The 21,187-nt window shown below is 31.8% G+C and overlaps 3 protein-coding genes across 6 annotated transcripts in view; 2 read left to right on the top strand and 1 right to left on the bottom strand.

The window, feature by feature from the left end:
- Positions 1-41: 41 nt before the first annotated feature.
- Positions 42-13,209, top strand: LOC130640027 (U6 snRNA-associated Sm-like protein LSm6). Of its 3 annotated transcripts, none has more exons than XM_057447121.1 (6): positions 643-716; positions 3,266-3,308; positions 5,760-5,836; positions 6,424-6,529; positions 7,027-7,113; positions 13,105-13,209. In XM_057447121.1, the coding sequence occupies exons 3-6, from the start codon at positions 5,778-5,780 to the stop codon at positions 13,132-13,134; spliced, it is 282 nt and encodes a 93-aa protein (XP_057303104.1). In that variant the 5' UTR covers positions 643-716; positions 3,266-3,308; positions 5,760-5,777; the 3' UTR covers positions 13,135-13,209. The 3 variants fall into 3 exon arrangements, with proteins under 3 accessions (XP_057303105.1, XP_057303104.1, XP_057303103.1); XM_057447120.1 differs by lacking the exon at positions 13,105-13,209 and adding an exon at positions 7,846-8,159; XM_057447122.1 differs by lacking the exons at positions 5,760-5,836; positions 6,424-6,529; positions 7,027-7,113; positions 13,105-13,209 and adding exons at positions 42-346; positions 4,813-5,046 and having other exon boundaries at positions 646-716.
- LOC130640001 (eukaryotic translation initiation factor 3 subunit J-like) overlaps positions 7,934-21,187 on the top strand; it is a 35,566-nt gene continuing 22,312 nt past the window's right edge. The window contains exon 1 of the mRNA XM_057447119.1: positions 7,934-8,076. Coding sequence (XP_057303102.1) covers positions 8,073-8,076 — 4 coding nt within the window. The 5' untranslated portion in view covers positions 7,934-8,072. The remainder of the gene's footprint in view (positions 8,077-21,187) is intronic.
- On the bottom strand, positions 12,666-19,311 carry LOC130639943 (homeobox protein orthopedia B-like). Of its 2 annotated transcripts, XM_057447114.1 has the most exons (4): positions 19,029-19,311; positions 17,678-17,774; positions 16,289-16,698; positions 12,666-13,838 (listed from the first exon to the last, which is right to left on the bottom strand). In XM_057447114.1, exons 2-4 carry the CDS (start codon positions 17,697-17,699, stop codon positions 13,398-13,400), a joined length of 873 nt encoding a protein of 290 aa, XP_057303097.1. In that variant the 5' UTR covers positions 17,700-17,774; positions 19,029-19,311; the 3' UTR covers positions 12,666-13,397. The 2 variants fall into 2 exon arrangements, with proteins under 2 accessions (XP_057303097.1, XP_057303096.1); XM_057447113.1 differs by lacking the exon at positions 19,029-19,311 and having other exon boundaries at positions 17,678-17,971.

Here is a 21,187-nt window from a genome sequence, read left to right as displayed (position 1 = left end):
GGCGATTAATTTGCAGAGTCAGCAATCTTTTTACAGTGTCAGCAAAAAATTGTGTGACCCAGAGACAAACAAGACGAATCAAAAACGCTGCTAAACACGTTTTCTCCCAAGACAACAGTGCATTTTACTGTTTTCCTTTCTCTTGCCTACAGATCCTCAGACATCTTGCTCAATTTACTCTTTAAGTTTTTTTGATTATAAATTGTGTCAAAACATAAAGTTGTTCCTCATACACTACTATAGCTAGAAGAAATTATGAGCCAGCGACAAGATCCGAGTGACTTTCTGAAACAGATCATTGGCATGCCAGTCGTTGTAAAACTAAATTCTGGGGTCGATTATCGAGGTATAAACGATTATCAATATGTTTTTAAAATATAAAACATTGTGCTGTCCTAAATTTGTAAAACATTTATTTGCTTATATTTTTTTGGCTCAGGAGAAATTCATACAAAAGCAACAAATCAGCATTTCTTATTTGTTTTTTTAAAAACCTCTTCAAATATAAACACTAAAACAAAACAAACAAACAAAAAAATGCAATGAGTGCAAAATTTTCCAAACAGGTTTTTGTTTTGTTGTCTCAGCACATTTTTTCAGCAATTCCTCCATTGCATAAAAAGGAACATTCTTTTCATTTTGCAGGTGTGTTGGGTAGTCTTGATGGTTACATGAATATTGTGTTAGAGCAAACTGAAGAATATGTTAATGGCCAGGTAAGATTTTCTCTGGCTATGTCAAATATTTTTCTGGAACATGGGGCTTCCCTTGATATTTGTTATAAGTCTTCCTGAGAAGACTTATAACAAATATATCAAGAATGGGTTACGAGAGAGTGTAGAGTTCATCTGCTTAGTTGTAATCAGATTGAAGGTAAAAAATAAAAGCAATTAATAGGGTTGCCATTTTTGTTTATTTAAATTAAAGTATATACATATTGGTATTAAATCTGAGACCCTCAGATTTTTTCCAATGTCTTGCCGAGTTAACTAAGCTTTCTGCAAGTTAATAAAATGAGTTGTTCTCATATGAAAACCCACTCATTTGTACTTAAATCAAAGGATATTCCAATATTGGTCATGTTAGTAAGGGATCGTCTCTGAGATCGTTTTAAAAAAAATCGTTTCAAATCGTTTCATTTTTTAATTAGCATAGCATGTGATACGAATTTGAAACCATTGAAAGTAATGTTTAATTTTTTGAAATCGTTTCAGATCATATGGAAATTGTTTCACTATTTTGTAAATCGTTTCATTAAAAAATAAAATTGTTTCATAATCGTTTCATAATCATTTCAAGATTGTTTTCTTATATTTACTTGAAATCATTTCACATACCATAATTCGTTTCAAAATCGTATCATTATGATTGTTTCAGTACATTTATTTTAGATTGTTTCAAAATCATTTAAGGTGTTTCTTTTACATTCTTTTAACATAAAAGAATAAAAGAAATTACTAATCTAATAAAGGTCTCTCAATAAAATCTATGCGCTGTCACATAGGTTTTTCTATCGCTGCTTTTCGTTCTTAAATTTTTTAAATGCGAACTAACGAAGCTTTTCTATTGCCGTTCTTAGTTTAATTTTTAAAATGAGATCTAAAAAAGCATTTCTATATCACATTTCGTTCTTAATTTTTTAAAATGCGATTTAACGAAGCTTTTCTATCGCCGTTCTTCGTTCTTAAATTTTAAAATGCGATCTAAAGAAGCATTTCTATCGCCGCATTTCGTTCCTAATTTTTTAAAATGTGATCTAACGAAGCTTTCCTATCACCGTTCTTTGTTCTTAAATTTTTTAAAATGCGATCTAAAAAAGCATTTCTATCGCCGTTCTTCGTTCTTAATTTTTTTTTTCATTGCAATATTTTTCATTTTAAAGGAAATTGTTAGTTTTAAGAAAAACTGTTTATGTTTAGTTTTGAAAAACTGTTTTACGATATTTACGATAAAAGATGTTGTTGATGATGTCGATGTTGTGTTGAATAAAAAAAAGAGAAACAATACTTTTACATTAAGTTTAATTGGTTTTTAATTAGTTCAAAATCGTTTCAAAATTCGTTTCAATAACTTTCAAAGACTTTTACATCGTATCACAAATATTATTTTGACAATCGTATCAAATCGTTTCAGAATTTTTTCTAATCGTTTCAAAATAGTTTTAAAATCGTTTCACAATCGTTTCATTTTTACGTAGTTTATACAAAATCGTTTCACAAATAAAATATGAAACATTTAATTTATTTCATGATACGATTATGAAACGATGTGAAAAAAATATTGAAACGATTTCCATACGATGAAAGTCGTTTCAATTCGTATCAAAACTGAAACGATCTTGGACACGATCCCTAAACAGAACAAAAAAAAGAACAATAGAAGTAACCAATCAAAAAACGCAGACTATTTTTACCGCAAGAAGTTTGTTTTCGACTAAGCGTAATTTCTCTCACCTTAACTATTATGGTTTTTCGGAGTTCAGGAAAATTTTCCCCTCTCCTCTCACAGCTATTGTATTGTGGTTTGCTGAAGGGTTGGAAAATTTTGCACCGTTCTCTTAGCATGAAGGTTTTATCAAAACAGTGAATATATCTTTACAGGTTTGGCCACAAATTGACCGAAATGATAAAGTCAAAATAATTTTTTTAGAACTTTTCAGATTTAATGTTAGAAAGTACTTTAATTTTTCTTATTAACTTCTTAATTGATGCATTATGCGTAACCAGTAATTGTCACACCTCAGCGTTAATTAAACTAGTGATGGATCAATTCTTTTCTACATTGTTTTTTACAAGAAATTGTAATTGTCTGTGGCGCTGTGGAATACAAAATAAGTGTAGATAAACACATAATGTTAGTGGTCTTGATGCCTGACGAAACGATGCAACATTGAATGTAATTCATTCTTTAAACTAAAGTGACCCTGTCCATGTTCCTACTACAAGCCTTTACACTGTATGCGATTGTTCTTTTGATGTGACACATAAAATTATATAGTTACTATTCATAATGAATAACATTGCATCAAATAATATTCATTAAATATTGATCTCTTTGCTAACGAAAAGCAGGTCTTCTAACTTGTTATTCACTTTGATTTTCAGTAATGCCTCTTTTTCTCATCATAGGTTATTTAAAATTTAAGCAATTGTGTCGGGACCGATATAGGCTTTACATGTAGATTTTTTAAGCAGTGCGGAAAGTTTTGTCTGCTTCAGAAAGTCCCTTTATTGCTGTAAAACTTAAATCTGTTCTTTTTCTTTAGCTTAAAAACAAATATGGAGATGCTTTTGTAAGAGGAAACAACGGTAAGTATATATATTTTTCTTGTGTTAAATGTTTACACAGTGTAACTTGTGTTCGTGACCTTTAATTTAGAAAAACCATAATAAATTTTAAATGTATTATTTAAATTTTTTGATTTGTATACCTTTTTTGTGTCTATGACTTAGAATCAAGTAATGGCTAAACATGTAGCAAAAAGTAAACAAAGCCTTGGAAACCTATCAAATGTTTTACCATATGTTAGAAACGAGTTGAACATCATTTTCATTCTCAGCCACACATGATTATTAACAATGTATGTGTAAGACAAAAAATTATTAACTCTAATAATATTTGAAAGGATTTAAAGGGAACCTGAGGTATAAAATGATGTTGGACTTTATATTATATATAGAGCCTAAAAAGTTGGTTGGCAATTTATTTATTTTAATTTTTTAAAAGCTCTTTTCATTCTCATTTATTCACATTTAAAAGATTTTGGATTCTATTGTGCTGCATAAATTATGATTTCATATTAAGGAATAGCAAATTTTGCCATTCTCTGTCATCAGTAATTTTAGACCTAAAAGGATGTGCATTCAGACGTTGCCAATGCATAGGTATTATAAAGGTGATTAGTTAACATAAATTATTTTGCTAAAATGACACTTGGTTGCTGGATCCAGTCTTCTTAATTTTTTTTAATAACCAAATAACTGGGGATATAGAATTTAGTTTACAATAAGATGTTCTTGGTAAGCTTGCATAGGCTCGGTACTCACAAAATTTGATTACCAAACAACATATATATATACATTTAATTAATCCTTTTAGAAAACTTTAAACAACTCTTAAATTAAGTGGCATTTTATTGTTGCTGGCATTTTATAATACCATTCACATACTATTTGATACCTTCTGGCAGTCACGAAAGTTAATTCTCACAAAAAATCATTGAAATAGTTGTTTCAGGAAGTTAATTGCAAAAAATATTTGAAATGGACCATAAAGTTCTAATGAAATGACTTCCTTGATTTTTGTTTTTATTAATTCACGAAAGTTTCTTCCTTTAAAGGGAACCGAAGGTATAAAATGATGTTGGACTTATATTATAGAGCTTTAAAAGTTGATTGGCTAGTTTGTTTAAATTTTTTAAAAAGCTTTTTTCGTTCTCAAAATATTCACATTTAAAGAATTTTAGATTTAAGTAATAGGAAATTTTGACATTTTCCGTCATCAGTAATTTTAGACCTGTCAAGGGATGTGCATTCAAAATGCATAGATATTATAAAGGTGAATTGATTAACATAATTTTTTTCCCCAAATGACACTCGTTTGCTCCTCTCAGACCTCTTAATTTTTTCCCAATGGCCAATGTTGTTTGTATAAAGGCTTGCTAGCACCCTTTGTCACCAAGATTTGCCCATATATATGGACTGTTTGTAACATCGGTTATATCTTGTTTTTCTTTTATAATATATAACATATAAAATTTTTAGAATTGCAAATTTATATTTTAACCATCATTTTATATGTTGTTACATTTAGTTCTGTATATTAGTACTCGAAAACAGAAGCCAAAAGTTTGATCAATCCGATATTGCTGGATCCGACGCTATTTTGTTGTTACTATGAAGAATATACTTAGCTGAAGTATCAATCCACACAACTGGTCTTAATTATAGAATCAGATTCATCTTGTATATATAACTTGTGTTATAATACTTTATTGTATTTTAAAGAGTTTTTATTTCACAAAGAAGTTTGTCTTAGTTATATTGATATTTATAACTTTTAGTTGTTTTCTAAAGTCAGTCAGAAAAGGCTTTTCTTGCAGCGTTAGTATGATTTATGGCAACCACAGTAATGTGCCAATATGTTGACCATTGTGATTTGTTAAGAAATTCATTGCTTCAAGTCAAAATATTGTGGATTTGAGTTCCCATTCCCTGTTAGCTGATTTCATATGAAGTAATTGCTTGATGTTTACACTATTGGGGTTGGGGTTGAGAATAAGGGGGGGGGGGTCATTAAAGTCCATGTTGACTATCGTTTTATCTGAAAATGGTTTTCATTCTAATAATGGCAGTAAAGTAAGTAATAAGATAAGCAATAAAAGTTAATCATTCAAAAAGGAAACTAGATTTTTGTCTTCATTGAATTCGAAATTGTACCTGTCATGTATAATTGTTGTGTAATTTACGGACTAAAAATTTACGGAAGTTGTTATTAAATAATACAAAGTTTCATATGACGAAAGCCATCAATAAAATTAAATTATTAAAAAATTGCATGTATTTTAAAGACTGGAATAATAAAAAAATATCTCGTTTGCCAAATAGACTTCAAGCTACCTTATTAGTATGTATCCTTATACTGTAATGTACATCTGATGACCAAAATTGACTATCCCTCAACTATAACAAAATTTAGTGCTTTGTTTTGCTTTTTTATGAAGTTAACTAATCAACTGTAAATTACATGCTTTGTTTTAGGGAATAGAACAAAAAAACATGCCTCCTAAGGATCCGAAGTTACGTAACTTAACCATCAAAAGTGGAGTTGTGAAAAGGTAAGCGAGACAACTTGTGGAATACACAGGCGTTGACACGTTATGTTTAAGGCTTAGATTAACTTTAAGAATGAGTATATACAGAACAACATAGGTTAACAGGAACTCAGTAGCTGTAACAGTATCAGTTTCTGCATGATTCCTTTCGTAAAGGAGCACCGACAGAATGAAATTAAACTTTGTTTCTTGCCGTGTAACTTAGAGAATTCTTCCAAGTTGTTACTGGTAAAGAGTATTGTTAGTAACAGAAAGAAAATAAGAAACGTCTATATACATATATATGCCAGGAGTCAGGAAAAATTGGAAAGCTATGTCTTTGTAAATGCGTAGTCACTACTCAAGAAAACTTCTAAAAGTTAGGAAATGCTTTTGGAAATGGAAAGAATTCCTAGAAAATCACTTTTATGAGTCTATTTTGTTATTCAGGTCAGGTTGTTTAATTTTAGGTTATGACAACTGTCCATGTGACCTTTTTTTTATTGAACCAGATCACGTTTGAGAAAAGGTCAAACAACTCCTCGAAAAATTTACTTTTTAAAAAGTGGCCCTGTAAGGAGGTGTTATTACGGTTGTTTTTCTTTGTTAAGATTATCAAAAGAAAAGGTAATGTATGAGAAAGAATTTCAACAACATGAAGAAAAAATCGAAACAATGAAGAAGGAGGAAAAGGATGAATATGATATTAAGAAAATGGTAAGGTCTTTAAAAGTGTAAGATTGTGTACGTTATCGTATCGTACAAGTTAAACCCAGGAGAGTCTTTTCCCAGGACAGTCCCAGGAAAGGATTTATATGGTCTATCGTTTTTTCCCTTTTTTCAAATATATCTATTCCTAATATTACTAAAGTCGAGTTGTGTTATCACATTGTAGTATCGAATTTACATTTTTTAGGTTAAGATTGTTAGGTTTTTATTTTAGCTTCTGTAACTATAGAGATTCAGAAACGTCAGGAAATAATTGGATTGATATTGAGTTGATGCAATGCTTATACAAAAATACGACACATTTGCTGACTTTGTAAAACCTAGATACTTATTTTTTTCTTTTTGTTATGTAATGGCATTTAGTATTCTGTTTGTGTTTGAAAAAAACGAATTAAAATCTCTTATGATACAACCTCTTATGATATAGCACAGCACTACCCTATTTTGAAGACATAAATTCTCAAAAATCAGTTTATTTGTTGTAGATTGAAGTAAAAAACGAATCCGCTGCAATGATTCCAGACTGTTCTCGCCGCTTACAAAAAGCTCACGAAGAATTGGCAGCTCTTTTAGTAAGTGTGAGCATTGTAATTTAAAAGCTGTGTATCAGCCAATCACGTCCCTTGAAAATTGGGACTACTATTATTCAGGTTTGACAGCTCTCATGTATTTTAAAGTGGGTAGGTTTCGCATACTTATAGAAATCCCCTTAATCGTATGTTTAATCTGAATAATATCCGAAGTTATTTAAAATGATGATAATTGTTTCCAACAATAATTATCCGGTTTTTAACTGTTTTAAGTTCTTTATTTTTATTTTTCCTGCTTAAATGTCTGTAAAATCTTGGATGAGTCTTTTGCATTGTTAACTGGTTCTCACTGTGATTTAAGTGTATTTTTAACGTGTTTTAAATAAGATTTTTAAACCTTAACTGCGATTTAAGCGCATTCGTGTCGTAGCATTTGTAGCATGAACCTGCTTGAAAGGTTGTAACCAAGTTTCAGGTCATTTAAATTTTACTGAAGTTATAAAACGTTTTGGCTTCTACGAAAAGAACGTTTTTATAGCTTATTATATTTTATAATGCGACGTATCAGTTTATAATCACTAATATTATAACATTAAAATGATAAATATATCAAAAGTCTAACAAAAAGTAGAACACTCGTAACTCTGCCCTTAGGAAAAGAAATCCACGCGAAATCTTTTGTTTATTAGCCAAAATTAATCCATTATTCCAGGTATATGAAGGAAAAACCTCCGATTATAAAAAAAATTTCGATAATTCCTAACATTTTTTAAGGAGGAAGAAAAATCATTAGCTGAAACAGAAGAGTACAAAACTGCAGAAAGTATTCTTGAAGATGCGAAGGAACAAGTTGCATCATGAGAAGTCTTTCTACTTTGCAGCCGATAAAATGTTTTTAGTAATTTATTATATGATCAACAACACCTCTACCGGGCAGAAACACATTCATTTTTGGTTATCGCAATTATGTCAAAGACGAGTTAGAGGTCGAGTACTATTTTATGTGTAAGTAATGCTTTATAAAAAACATCTGCCGGTAGAGTAAACTTAGAGACGCGCGTTGTAGAGAAAAAAAATGTATGTTACAATCTAGTTTATTTTTTGTGTCTTTTTGTTCCAATTATGTTTTGACTATTTTTAACTGATTTTTCCCATTTTTTACAAAACAGCTCGACTAGAGAGTTTTCCTTGAGCTGTCACGCTGAAATAACATTAACGTTTACTTCGATGATAGAATCGGTTAAAGCAGGATAAAAAAAATAATTTGAAGAGAAATTGTATGATGAACAACTTTGACATGTATCTAAAGGTTCTTTTCAGAAATTGTGCACAATGTGTTTTATTTCGAAACTACATTTGATTAAGGTTTAAAAGAAGTCTGATTACAAAAAAGAAAAACCACACGAGAAAATGTAGTTTCAAAGAAAAGCACTGTTTATAGACCTTCATACGCACTACTCAATATATATTATAGACTTACTGTCCTTAGAAACACTACTCATATTTAGTGTTCTTTAGATGCACTACTCAATACTTATACCGTCTTTTAGATCCACTACTCGCATTTATAGTGTTCTGTAGATGCACAACACAAACCTATACTGTCTATTAGATCCCCTACTTATCTTATAGTGTTCTGTAGATGCATTACTCGAACTTATATTACTCATACTTAATACTACTCAGTACTTAATACTTTTTGCTCAAAATTATTAATTATTGCTGGATTTAATCTTTCGAAATTAATTATTGGCTCGGTAATTTTTTCGAATTAAGTCCCGCAAATTTTTTTATGACCCAATTCACAAAAATAAATTTTGATAAATTAGAACAAACAATTTTTCATGCAAAAATCTAAAAAAAAAAATGCTAAATATTATGGTCACAAAATGTTTGATATGGGAATCTATTTGGAAAAACAAATTCCAAAAAAAGAACGTTTTGCCTTTAATTTGCGAAGATAAGTTCGTCAAAAATAATCAACATTACCAGGGAATATATCGTTTGTGGGAGAAATGATTGTGTAATTGAAAATTAAGAATGGGTCTTTAAGAGTTGTAAAAAATGCGGAATAAAATATTGCAAATGTGCACATTTTTATTTTATTTTGGAATTAAATGCTCAAGTAGGTTGTGCCCATTTCTAAAGTGAATTTATACAGAATTTTTAAAAAAATTTCAAAAGCGCCAAAAGTAAGGTGAAATTCGAGATGAAAAATAAAAGTATTTGAATCCTTGTTTTAAGAATTCGAAATTTAAGTTTACGATTCTGCATTCTTTTCTGTTACAATGTTTTCGAATTACTTTCTTCACTTAAGTAAATGAATACACTTAACTTTTCCCTATGGCAAATATTTATATTTGTATATGAAATAACTCTTTTTTGCATGCTTTTCAACCGAGCAATTATTTAATCTTGGTATTACCTAAAAACTTCACATTAAATCGGACAACAGTGGGTAAATAACTTTAATTTTTGTCAGCTTTTTTTAATAATCTTGGGCTTTTCTCACTTTCTCTTGAGCAGTAAGGCATTTTTTAAGCAGCCTAAGTGTCGGATCAAAAGTTGCTTATAAGAAATACCGCTGCAGCCACCTTTACCCCATAGTTTTTGTCGGAATTAGTTACCGTATTTGTTATTTTTTTATAAACAATGTCAAATTTAGAAAATCACTCCCAAAATTGCCGAAATTTTAAACAGTCCTAAACAATTTGAATGGTCCAAAATTATACAAATTGCTGGACAAATAAGTGGTTATTAACAAACAATTTCCATGGTGGAAATTTAGGCCTAAGTAAAATTTGCCATACATCTTGACTTCTGGCGGCGCTTCTTGAATTTGACATTAAACAGACCAAGTAGACCGTTTTGTTAATGTTTTGAGGTTATAACCAGAGCTCTTCTATGCATATGATATTCTGTCAGAGCCGTCAAATTTTTGACTCAATTTAAAATACTTTGGAAATAAAAAATTCGTCCCATATAACCTTGCCATTTTTACTTAAATAGCTAAAGAATGAGTAGTCGAATGAGAGCTGCTCCTTTAAATATTGGGGTTTCGATGAAGGGCGAGCTGTATTGAGGAAGGTCCTCCTTAAATATATTGGAAAACAGCGACTGATTTTAAAATTTTAACTCGAATTTAAGAAACAAAAATAGAAACGCTTAAATATCAAAAATTTTAGTGTTTATGAAAACTCCTTAATAACAGCTACACCACCGCTTACAAAATAAAAGTACCCGTAACAATTAATTTCACTGTATTGTTTTTGCGTTATTGTCTATATTATAATACACGTATACGTCTGTCCGTCCGTCTGTCTGTCTGTCACGCCAAATGATAGCTTAGCTGCGCAGGTAGTGAGACGCACGCAATGCGGTATAAATAACGACTAGTATATTTTAATTTTTTATAGTAGACGACAAAACATTTTGGCTGACGCTCCATGTTTCTGTATTTAACAGACTCTTGCTTACTTGGCTATCTTAGGAGGACTAAATTCACGTGTGTGGTTGATTATGTAGGCTGGTTCGCCAATAGAAATTTTTATTTTTTAATAGGCTGTATAAAACTTACATGACGTTTAGGACAAGTTCCCCAAAAAATGTTGCTTTTTTATAGTTTTTTTTTGCACGCTTGGTTCTCTTATTAGCGTGTATTTTTTTAATGAACGCCTTTTTTGGGAAATAGAGGAGAGGCTCATGCAAGGGAAGACGTTGAGTAGGACGCTCGTTAAATATCCTCTGTCAGAAAAGGTGTGTGGGGAATTTTTTTAAAAGTGGGAACAATTCGGATTTCGGTAAATACAAACTAAAAACTTCGAAGTAAACTACCTATAGTGATTATTAAATCTTTATTGTAATTTGGAGATTCGAAACTTGTGCGTGATACTTATAAACTTTATTCTCATAAAAAAATAACTTCCCAGTGCTTGCTAGCTTTTCTGTATTGATACACCTGTCCAAATATAAAAAACATATAACAAGCCCTGGGAACGAGGTTGATAAAAATGTGTCTCGTGATCAGCACTACGACCCCTACTTCCCTTCTTGTTCACTATTTAAGAAGGAAACTTTCTTAATAAGAAACTTTGTCCAAATTTGTTAAAATACCCGACAAACAAACTTGTTCTTGTTAAGTTCTAATGTTTCTTGAAAAAAAAGGTGAGGATTGTGGAACATTCAAAAATTTTTGTAATAACAATCCTAAAACATACACTAAATTGCTCTGTTGTCCTGGACAACAAAAAATTCCTCACCATAGATTATTCATAAAAAGTATTACATCTTGTTCAAGCCTTTTATACTTAAAGTTAACAAGTACCCTTCATGTAAAAGGGTCGTTTGACTCGGTCAAAAAAAGAAAAATTTACTAGTTACTTGTTGTTGAGAGCAGTTACACATATCTTACATGAAATTGCTTGACCCTTTCTCCAAGGTTGAGTCAAAGATTTTATAACGGCAACGCCTTAATATATCAGTGCAATAAACTAAACCACAGCCCAGTAATCATTTAGTGTAGTTTATTTATAAGTTTTTGCATTTGCACGGAAGTTTTAACGTTATTTCAAATTATGTAAAATTCTAATAAATTCTAATAACCACTATGTCACAAATGCATGTGTTCTACTCGCACGAACGTAGCTAAGACTTTCGCTGTACTATTAGATCTCCATAGTTGAGTTGGATGCCTTCTTTTCTAAATTTAAAAAAATACAGTCTTGTTCCTAACCTAACATTTGTTGTTACTTGAAGTCAAAGTTTAAAGAGAGAAAAGAAACTTGGGAAATGTCTTTAAATGATGTCAGATTCAGCAGAATTTCCATATCCATAATCTTTATGGTTATGGAAATATCCATAATCTTTATTTAAAACTTACTTTAAGAAAAGATATTTTCGCAAGAAAAAAATTCGCCAGTTTCGCGATTTTTCCCCGAATTCGCGAAAATAAAATCCTCGGGAAAGTTTGTGGCAGTGCTTTTGCGTTATTCTATTTACCTATGCTTAAACATTTTTGTTGACCTTATAAAAAGATTTTGAAAAAATTAAGTAAATATACAAAAGTAAATTATAAACCTCACACCCAATACCATGCATTTTTGGCTGCTGTTGTACCATCAACATCATCATAGGAGTAAAATAGACCTGACGAGGAGGTTATTGGTTTACCATGTACATCTATGCAACACTGTTAGTCTGTAGAAAAATCCTTGTGTTATCCGTCGTGCATATTCCAGGCATCAGCAGTTTGTGCTTCACCCGCCGTGCATTATTTGGACATCGCTAGTTTGTGTATCTTTTTTAGCATAAAGCATTCGGGAACAAGATTAAACAGAATACGGGTGTCCATCAAGGACGTAAACATAGACTCGCTTTTAATTTCGTTGATAGATGAGATGGGAGGACCGTTAACAAATAAAAAAGGATATAATTGACACTTTCTCTGGTTCTTAAAGTACCAGTTAGATCGGAATATATCCTTGTCAAATCTCAATTATTAAATTTGTTGTTGAAATAAAATGGGGAAAGATAAGTAGGTCTTTAGAGTAGCCACCAGGTCGGGGGAGAAAAGAAGACAAAAAGCAAAACCAAAATGGTAGTAGGGGTTTTATATTTTTTTGCATCACATACAATTTCCAGAGATAACTTAAGTGCAAAATAAATAAATAAATATATATCTATGTATATAGTGAACTAAACATTAAAACAAAATTTACTAACATAAAATTGCAGATTGAATATCTATATATAGTTTTTCTTCCTCAAAATTTACATACGTACATCGTAGAAGGGAAAACAAAAGTACAAAAAATCGCTATAATACAACTATTATATGTCTATTTTTAAAAATAAATATAAATTTTACAAGCAGATAGATATTTTTTTTTAAATTTTCTCTGTGTTAGCGTCGATTACTTTCACGTTATAAGATGATATGCATATGCTGTATTAATTTACGGGCTTTTTGAGAGTCTAGGTCCGAGTAAGAATGTCGCGCTAAAATATCAAACAAAAGTGCCCTTTTACTTTTAGTACTGTGAACTGGAAAACTCTTTCCGATGAGGGTTTTCATTTAGCAGAACTTTCATCGGAAATATCGGCAGGATACACTTGATAAAACACCTAAGAAAAGCCCACCAAGGTCAGTTGGTTAACGAAGAAGCAAAAGAGATTTCACCTTTAGGAGAAAAAAGTTGCAGTTATTATTTTTTTTGAACCAAACTCAACAGTTAACAGATTGCCATCAAACCTGTTATGTTTTGATCTTGCAGCAAAGATATGCATTTTTCATTACATATTCCGAACTATAACTTTTTACCATGCGCCTATCTATATGATAGCGGTTTATGTTCAATTGTTTTTCTGCGCATGTCTCCTATTCCATTCCAATGATCCATTTCATTAGACGAAGCATATTGACTCGCTGGCGAAGTACTCGATACATAATCCACATCCCGTGAACAGTCTGGATTCCCTATGTATCCCTGTGGACCAATAGGGCTTCGTTCTAACGGATAATTAGGTGGTAATTGGTTGTATGGGAATTGACTACCTACAGGAAGTTGGGCAGTTTGATTAACATTTGCACCATAGTTTGTGGGCGGTGATGACGTCCACATGTGGTCGTTATGGTAACATGAGCTATCACGTGGCGAGTTTGTAAAGTTTTGATTAAAGTAAGAGGAAAACAGTCCGGAAGAATGATGGAACATATTCATGGTTTTCTTGCGTTTCTTCCATTTTGCTCGACGATTCTGAAACCACACCTAAAAAAATCAACAATAGATATGATGGTCAGTTTAAACTGTCAGAAAAAATTATGTATGTTAAAGTTACACTAAAGTTACACTTAAGTGAGTTAAAATGTAGCATTTTAGAAAGTAAAGTAAAGTTTCACATGAGGAGGAAAATGTTTCATATTTTTGGAGTAAAAATTCGTTAATGGGACAATACTTATTTATTCTGCGCTAAAAAAAACCCTGCGCAAACATAGAAATAAAAATTCAAAATTTGGTAGTTTTAGGAACACTTTTTCCTATAAAGCATGCGTAATTGCATTAGCCATATGTGTTGATTGTTTTTAAGGTAGATATCTAACCCATTGGTATGTTATACTAGGCACATTGTGAGAGATTTTAGAACAGATTTTAGAAGACAAAGAACATTGACTTACGATGGGGAGTAAGTAAGAAATTTGGGAAATTTGGGAAATGCATGCTAATGTGTGTCTCGTCAACCCCTGCTGCAGTTAAGTTACTTTACACACTAGTGATGTGTATAGCATTGTGTTGCTTGGTACACAGACTGGTTAGCGGTCAGTGGAAGCAACAAAAAGACTGGCACAAGACAGAGTGGGCGAAAAATCCACGGAAATTTGCCTGTCGTACAGATGTCGCAATTGTTATTTTGTGCGTAAATATTTCGTGCATTCGTAGCACGATTGTGAAACACACAAAGCCAGACAAAATTAGGGAAAAAGGGTAGTTATATTATTATATTGCCAATGGGAGAATTGTGCAGGTGTAGGTTGCGAATTTGAACCAAAACAAAAATTACATCCGCTTTGTTTCCCAAGCTACGTCACAACAAAAAGTGGAAATCTATTTGACGTAAACTACTATAAAAGTTATTCAGATCAATTTCTTAAATAAATTAAAACCTTTAAGATTTTCCTTTTATTATTTAGAAAATAATCTGGAAAGAATTTAAGTTTGTTGTTGTTATTCTAATATCAACTTTTTTGTGTCATTTTTATCATTCGCAGTCGGTTCACTTTTGAAGTGTATTTAAGTAAAACCGCAGACAAACTTTTCTTAAAATGCATTTCACATAATATCAGGATCACTTAAATTTAATTAGAAGATTCATTCTGTTGTTAATTAGGATAAATGATTGTCGTGAGGGATCAGCTATCTAAAGCTTTATCACAAATTATAGATTGTAATTATTATGTGCAAATAGAGACTAGAACAAAGACGATGAATACAACGTTACTTGAACTTTTATTTTTTATTTAAAATGACTTTTTTAATCTTATCATGAACCCTTTCTTCGGTGTTTCTTTTTAACATTCAACTTTTGACTTTTCTTCTGCAATTTCAAGTTTTAGCTTGTTAAGTAATTCCTAGATAATACTTTTGCTTTATCGAAATAAAGAAACAGATCATTGTAAAATAAGTTTCAAACAACCTGCCCGTCTGTCGGTTTAATGAGAAAATGTAAACAAAAAGCCGCCATATTTGTTTACCACGTAATTTAAAAAAAAAGTCCGCCAATTTTTGTAACAATCTCTCTTGAAGTACTTTTGTGTTAATTTTCTAAACAGTAACTTTTTTCTAAGAATTAGGTCAAAGTCATAAGAACATTGTAGGCTCTAGAATATCCAGGCTCAAACCTACTGAAATTTAAAAATGGTCAGGCACGTTGACTAGCTCCAAACTTTACCAAACGTGCAACTCTCCACGCACATTTAGGTCTAAGGTCCTATGAATGTAACATTCACATGCTTAAGTTCTCGCTAACTCCATAACTTTCCAGTGGTCCTACTTAAAAAGAATTTAAAAAATTGGCCCAAATTGAAATATTTTAGACTATTTAACTTTCGCTCTTAAAAAAAAACGATCAAAAAAGAACAAAGATTTGTCGGTTTTTTACCAGCTTCACATATGTTTACGACAAGATTTATTGATATTTTGTTGTGGTAACGTCATCTAGATACAATTCCTTTTACACACAGACATTCTCATCAACAAAGGCACATTACACATAACAACTTCTTAAAATATTTGTCATATCCGGTATATTTATTATCTTGTACCATTTATTTATATCTTATTTTTAAGTAAAATAAAGTTGTTACGAGTTTTTTTAAGTTAAGTCATCAAGAAGTCGAGCTCACGTTTTTTCTAAATACAGAAGTTTTTATAATGAAAAGGGCGGGAAATTGTCTTTTGACCTCATTACGATGCATTTTCGAAATATTTACGGTTGAATGGTTTTTATTAAATTGCGATCACGTGACAAATATTTTGCCGTTTCTCGATAATCTGATGAACGTTTTATATTCTTCGCACCGCTGAGAAAAGAAACTGAAAATTTTGCTATGGCAACTGTAGATTGCATCATTTATAAGACTGAGGCAAGTAAAAAAGGGGCACGCAATAGAAAAATATTTAAGTAATAAAAATACAAAAGTGAAGAGAAAAAAAAGATTTACCTGCACACGTGATTCAGTCAATCCAATTCTCATTGCTAATTCCTCTCGTACGAAAATATCTGGATAGTGCGTCTTGCTAAAGTATCGTTCTAATTCATTTAATTGCGCGGGAGAGAACCTCGTTCTGTGTCTCTTTTGCTTGGATGGTCGGTCGAGGTCATCGCCGCTATCATCTTCTTCGTCTGACAACTTTGTCATGTTATTATTGTTGATCATATTATTATTATTATTGTTGTTGTTGTTGTTTATGTCTTCACCTCGATGAAAAGTCATATCGATATGACCAGCTTGTTTGTAGCTATCAGTTATTTGAGAGAGTGCGTCCACGCCAGCAAATGAAACGTTTGGCACACCTGCGGCAGTGCTAATAATATCGTCAAACGTGGAAATGTTCGCTTCGTTTTGGACTTCTAAAATACAAAGAAATGAGGTTTTAATCCAGGCATGTTAGTTTGATGGAAGTATAAGTATACACACAGCCTGGTATTCAACTAAACGTTATGTCACACCCCACACGATCATCAAGCCTCGATAAATTACTGATACGTATAAAGAAACAAGAACAAAAATTGCTTAACTAACTTCTACAAACTTGTTATATTCATCGCAAACGCGGTTCGTTATTTCAATATCAGACACTTCTGGTTAGAAATAAACATCGTGGTTTTGCTGATTTTTTTCTTGCAAGATTAATAAATTTAATTCCTGGCAAACCTGCATAAAAATTTTACCCGCGAATTATTTTTTTAACTTGCAGATACTCGCACATATCATTAAAATTAGCACTGTGTCTAACATACAGCTTGTACATAATTCATTATCTCTATTCTTATAAAAATCCACTTATTTTGTAAAGCACTCGCTTTTTTTAGAACCTAAAAAATAAAAAATCTGTTGTCCTGACTTACCCTTTTGGAAACACGCTCCAGCATAACCAGTCAGAAATGCAAAAACATTTCATAGCTTTGCGCCTTTTATATAATATCGAGACATTGTGCGGATTTATCCAATACTTTTTTAAAAAAGCTTAAGTGATGCATAATTTAGAAAAAGAACTATTAATTCGCCAAAACTCTTCTGAATGTGCGTTCCATGTTTTGAATGAAAAAGTAAAAACAGCTTGATAGAAATAAAAAAAATAACCATCTTATAATCAAGCTTTAATCAATTTTAATTTGACAGATATTAAGTGATAACGAAAATTAATCAAAGCCTAATTTTCTTAAATACACAAAGTTAACTCAAAAGAAAGGAAAACTGCGGAAAAAAATAGAAAGATAGACATATGCACTTTTTATATACATCATGTGAGTTTTGATGTGATAGCTATAAATAAGAGTGGTATATAAGACTAGCATAAAGGACCGGTATATAAAAGTTTATTCATACCTGGAGGCAGCAGCGAGATCATATCTTCATTATTTATATGAGCGTACGTGATGAGATTTGACACTTTGAGTTCTTCCAACTGTCTTGGTGGATGTCTCTGTGAATATGAAGAGGGTTCTGCCATTATTACCAATGAAACACGCTCCCCTTTTAAATCCTTTTGTTTCACTTACTCAATACTGATCTGTAAAAATCTGCTTTAAGACAATTATACAAATAGTCGGTACAAACTTTGTGATTCTTTTTTTTAAAAAAAAAAATATGAAAAAACTCTCTTCAAACAACAGACTAATTAACCTATTCGTGTTATTTTTACATCGTTGTAATATTTACAAGCCAATCAGAATGCTGGTAGGTGGAGTATGTTGTTTTTTAAATGTGGTTACGCGCTAAGCTATCTGGGTTAATTAAACATGGAACTTTTGAGCATTTTTTATTAATGCAGTTTTGTGCTTTTTTTAAAAAAATTTTAGTTTTACTCATTTATTTTTGTTCATTTAGATATTTATATTTATTGTTTGTTTTAGTTCAAATTTATTACTATTTATAATGGAGTACTAAAAACTTCGACACATTTGTTAATTTGTAAAGAAACAAAACAAAATTGTGAATTATAACACTAATTAGGCCCCTCACTTTAAATAGATAAATTAGGGAGAATTGGAGAAATTTGGGGCTAGTCTGTAATAAGTCTATAATGAATTTAAGAACATTTATTAAATTTTATACTATCTACACTATTTTCGTGCCTGAAAAAACTGAAAATGGGGCGTTGGAAAAAGTGTTGCTTCGTCGAAACTGTTTTTACCAAAACTTAACACACTTTCTACAATCTACAAGATTCACAAAATTTGTTACAGGATAGGGCGTAGAAAGGGCGTTGTGGTGGGTGGCACGTGTAGCCTTTAAAATTTAAAAAACATATTTAAACACGACCTCCTTTAGTCATGGAAATGTAAAGCAGAAGGAGGAGATGGAGAGAAGGATTGAGGGGTTAATAAAAACTAGTTGCATATAACATAAAAAATTTAAATCAAATTATATCAGTTGTCCCCTTTAATAAATCTTTTTTCGCGCAAAAGTAAATTATGCGTCAAGCTACTAAACACTTTTTTCGAAACGGCGCATTTACATCATCACTGCGCGAAAAAACTCGAAAAAAGATTATAAAAAAGACCTTAGCCCTGTTACGCTGATTTACACTATCGCAAATGTTGTCACTGCTCTTAAAAAACTTGAAAAAGGAAAATAAACAAAACCTTAGAGCTGTTACGCTGGTTTACACCATCGCAAATTTTGTCACCGCTCGAAAAAACTCGAAACAAGATTATAAACAAGACCGAAGCCCTACCTTTCGTTTAGGCGATTTCTAACTTCAGAGGCCGTTTCATGTATGAGAAAAAATACATGTTGTGATTTTTTATTTTATACGCGTATAAAGTTCGGTTCGCAACTTTTTCATACAAGCAAGGTGCGCACAGTATAATGTAAGGCTAAGAATCATAGACCGAAAACTTGAAAGCTATCGCATAGATAGTTGAAAATCTTTCCGCCATTATTTATCATCTAAAAAGAACATTTAAAGCCGACAATATCTTTAGATAATGTTTTCGTGTCTTCGTGTTAAATATGGTGTTGCCATTCAAATCAAAGACATTTTTTTACTGCCTAAAGCAAAAACATGTTTGTGAGGAGGAGAAATGAATCAATGAAGAAGTAAACAAAACATCAATAACGAAATAAATTCTGAACAAGATAAGAAAAGTGCTACGTCATCATGACGTAATGCTTTTTAAGCGATTTGCGGAATCTGGGAGGAGGAAAAGTCAGGCTTTGAGAGATATGACATTTTTGATTATGACTCATTAAAATAAACAAAAAGAAAATGTGTGAAATTTTTGAGAATATACAATAAAAGAGCCTGCACCGGAACATGTTTCGTCTGTTGCATTTCCTAACCGACCTAGAATAGGGCAACCATATTTGAAAATACTCAGGCAAAAAAAGAAAGAAAAAAATTCAAAGAAATATTGACTTTTCGTATTGCTGTTAAAGTAGGTTTTTATTGAATTTAAATGTGAAGTTTATTTGCCCTACACAGATGGTATTTTAGAAAACTCATATTTAAAATCCATTTGTCGAGGTCGAGGCTAAGACAACATGGGGGCTCGAATTAGTTCTTCAAATATAAACATCGAAAAGTAGAAGTAAGGAAAAAAACAGCTGTATATCACGAAGAAACCAAGATGTGAAAAAGCGTTCTATTCAAGATGTCTATTTCTAAAGTTTTGATTTTTAAAGTCAACATAAGCTTATTAGATGTTCAAAGATATGGAGAGTAAACAATCTTTTCAAATCAATATTTTTTTTTCGTGTTTGGCGAATATTTGTTTGTGTTACTCAGTGGATAAAAACATCTGCAACTTTGGGCGATGCGTAGCACGCCATATTTTGAGTGTTTACACCACGAGAAAAAAGTTTTTTTTTTTTCGCATGATTACCGACTTTTAACAACAAATTTTTTTATTATGCCTGACAATTATTAATGACCCACCTTCGGTCACTCAGGCTGATGGCTCGTAGAGTTTGATTTCAATTAAAAATTGAATATCTTACCAAAAAAATAGGACACTTCTGGTTCTTGTGTTTGCAAAAAGGTGACTCGTTAGGCGCCATATTTTTCTTTTTATGATTGTGCCAGTATTTCATCTTATAGTCTTTGCATTTAATTTTGCGCAACAACATTTTACTGCAAACAGACGGATAAGCTTGTTAGCTGTTTTTACTCCGTCGTTTTGGCTACAGTTCTTTTACTATCTTAACATAAAATCTTCGACAGCTTCGAAAGTTAAAACAAGTCAACTTTTCAAGCGTTTGCTAACGAACAACTTTTTAACAGCCAAAATCAAATTCCGAATAGGCAAATAATATTTAAGGTAATGCAAGTTAAGTAGATTGAGTGAGCGCCGACGTTTAGTGCTGCGACATGAACGTTTAATGGAAAGAAAGCTCAAAAACGCAGAGATGGTGTAGTGGTAGTGCATTCGGTTTGTAATCATAAGGTTTCAGGTTCGAGACCCCACTCACGCGCTCTCTAAATGTGTTGCCAGCTCATTTAGTGCCAATTGCTGATCGCTAACCGGCTGTGTGGCAGGCAAGCAAGTTAGAGCAATACTATACGTATCTCTGGCGGTAATGTAACATAGTTACAGTAGGGTAGGAGGAAGAGTCAGCTATTGGGACGGAATCCTTAAGGGCTTAAAATAGAGTATGGACAGCTAAAAAGTTCCTTATTTACGCGTTCCAAAAACGCACTTAACACATCTATAAAATTTATACGCGCGAAATGTGATTGCGCAAAATAGACACAAACAAATTAATTTTTTGCATGTTTGACAAACCTATAGGTCAAGAACCTGCGTACCATGATGACAAGGCCATGTGGTATGGAAAGATACTGACATTCTGCTGTCGTCGTCATTTAGTAAGGAAAATCACTAAAGACCAGTT

Source organism: Hydractinia symbiolongicarpus, chromosome 1 (genome assembly GCF_029227915.1).
Source record: "Hydractinia symbiolongicarpus strain clone_291-10 chromosome 1, HSymV2.1, whole genome shotgun sequence".
Lineage (NCBI taxonomy): Eukaryota > Metazoa > Cnidaria > Hydrozoa > Anthoathecata > Hydractiniidae > Hydractinia > Hydractinia symbiolongicarpus.
The sequence above is the reverse complement of the archived record's forward strand: the minus strand, read 5'-3'. Positions and strand labels throughout refer to the sequence as shown.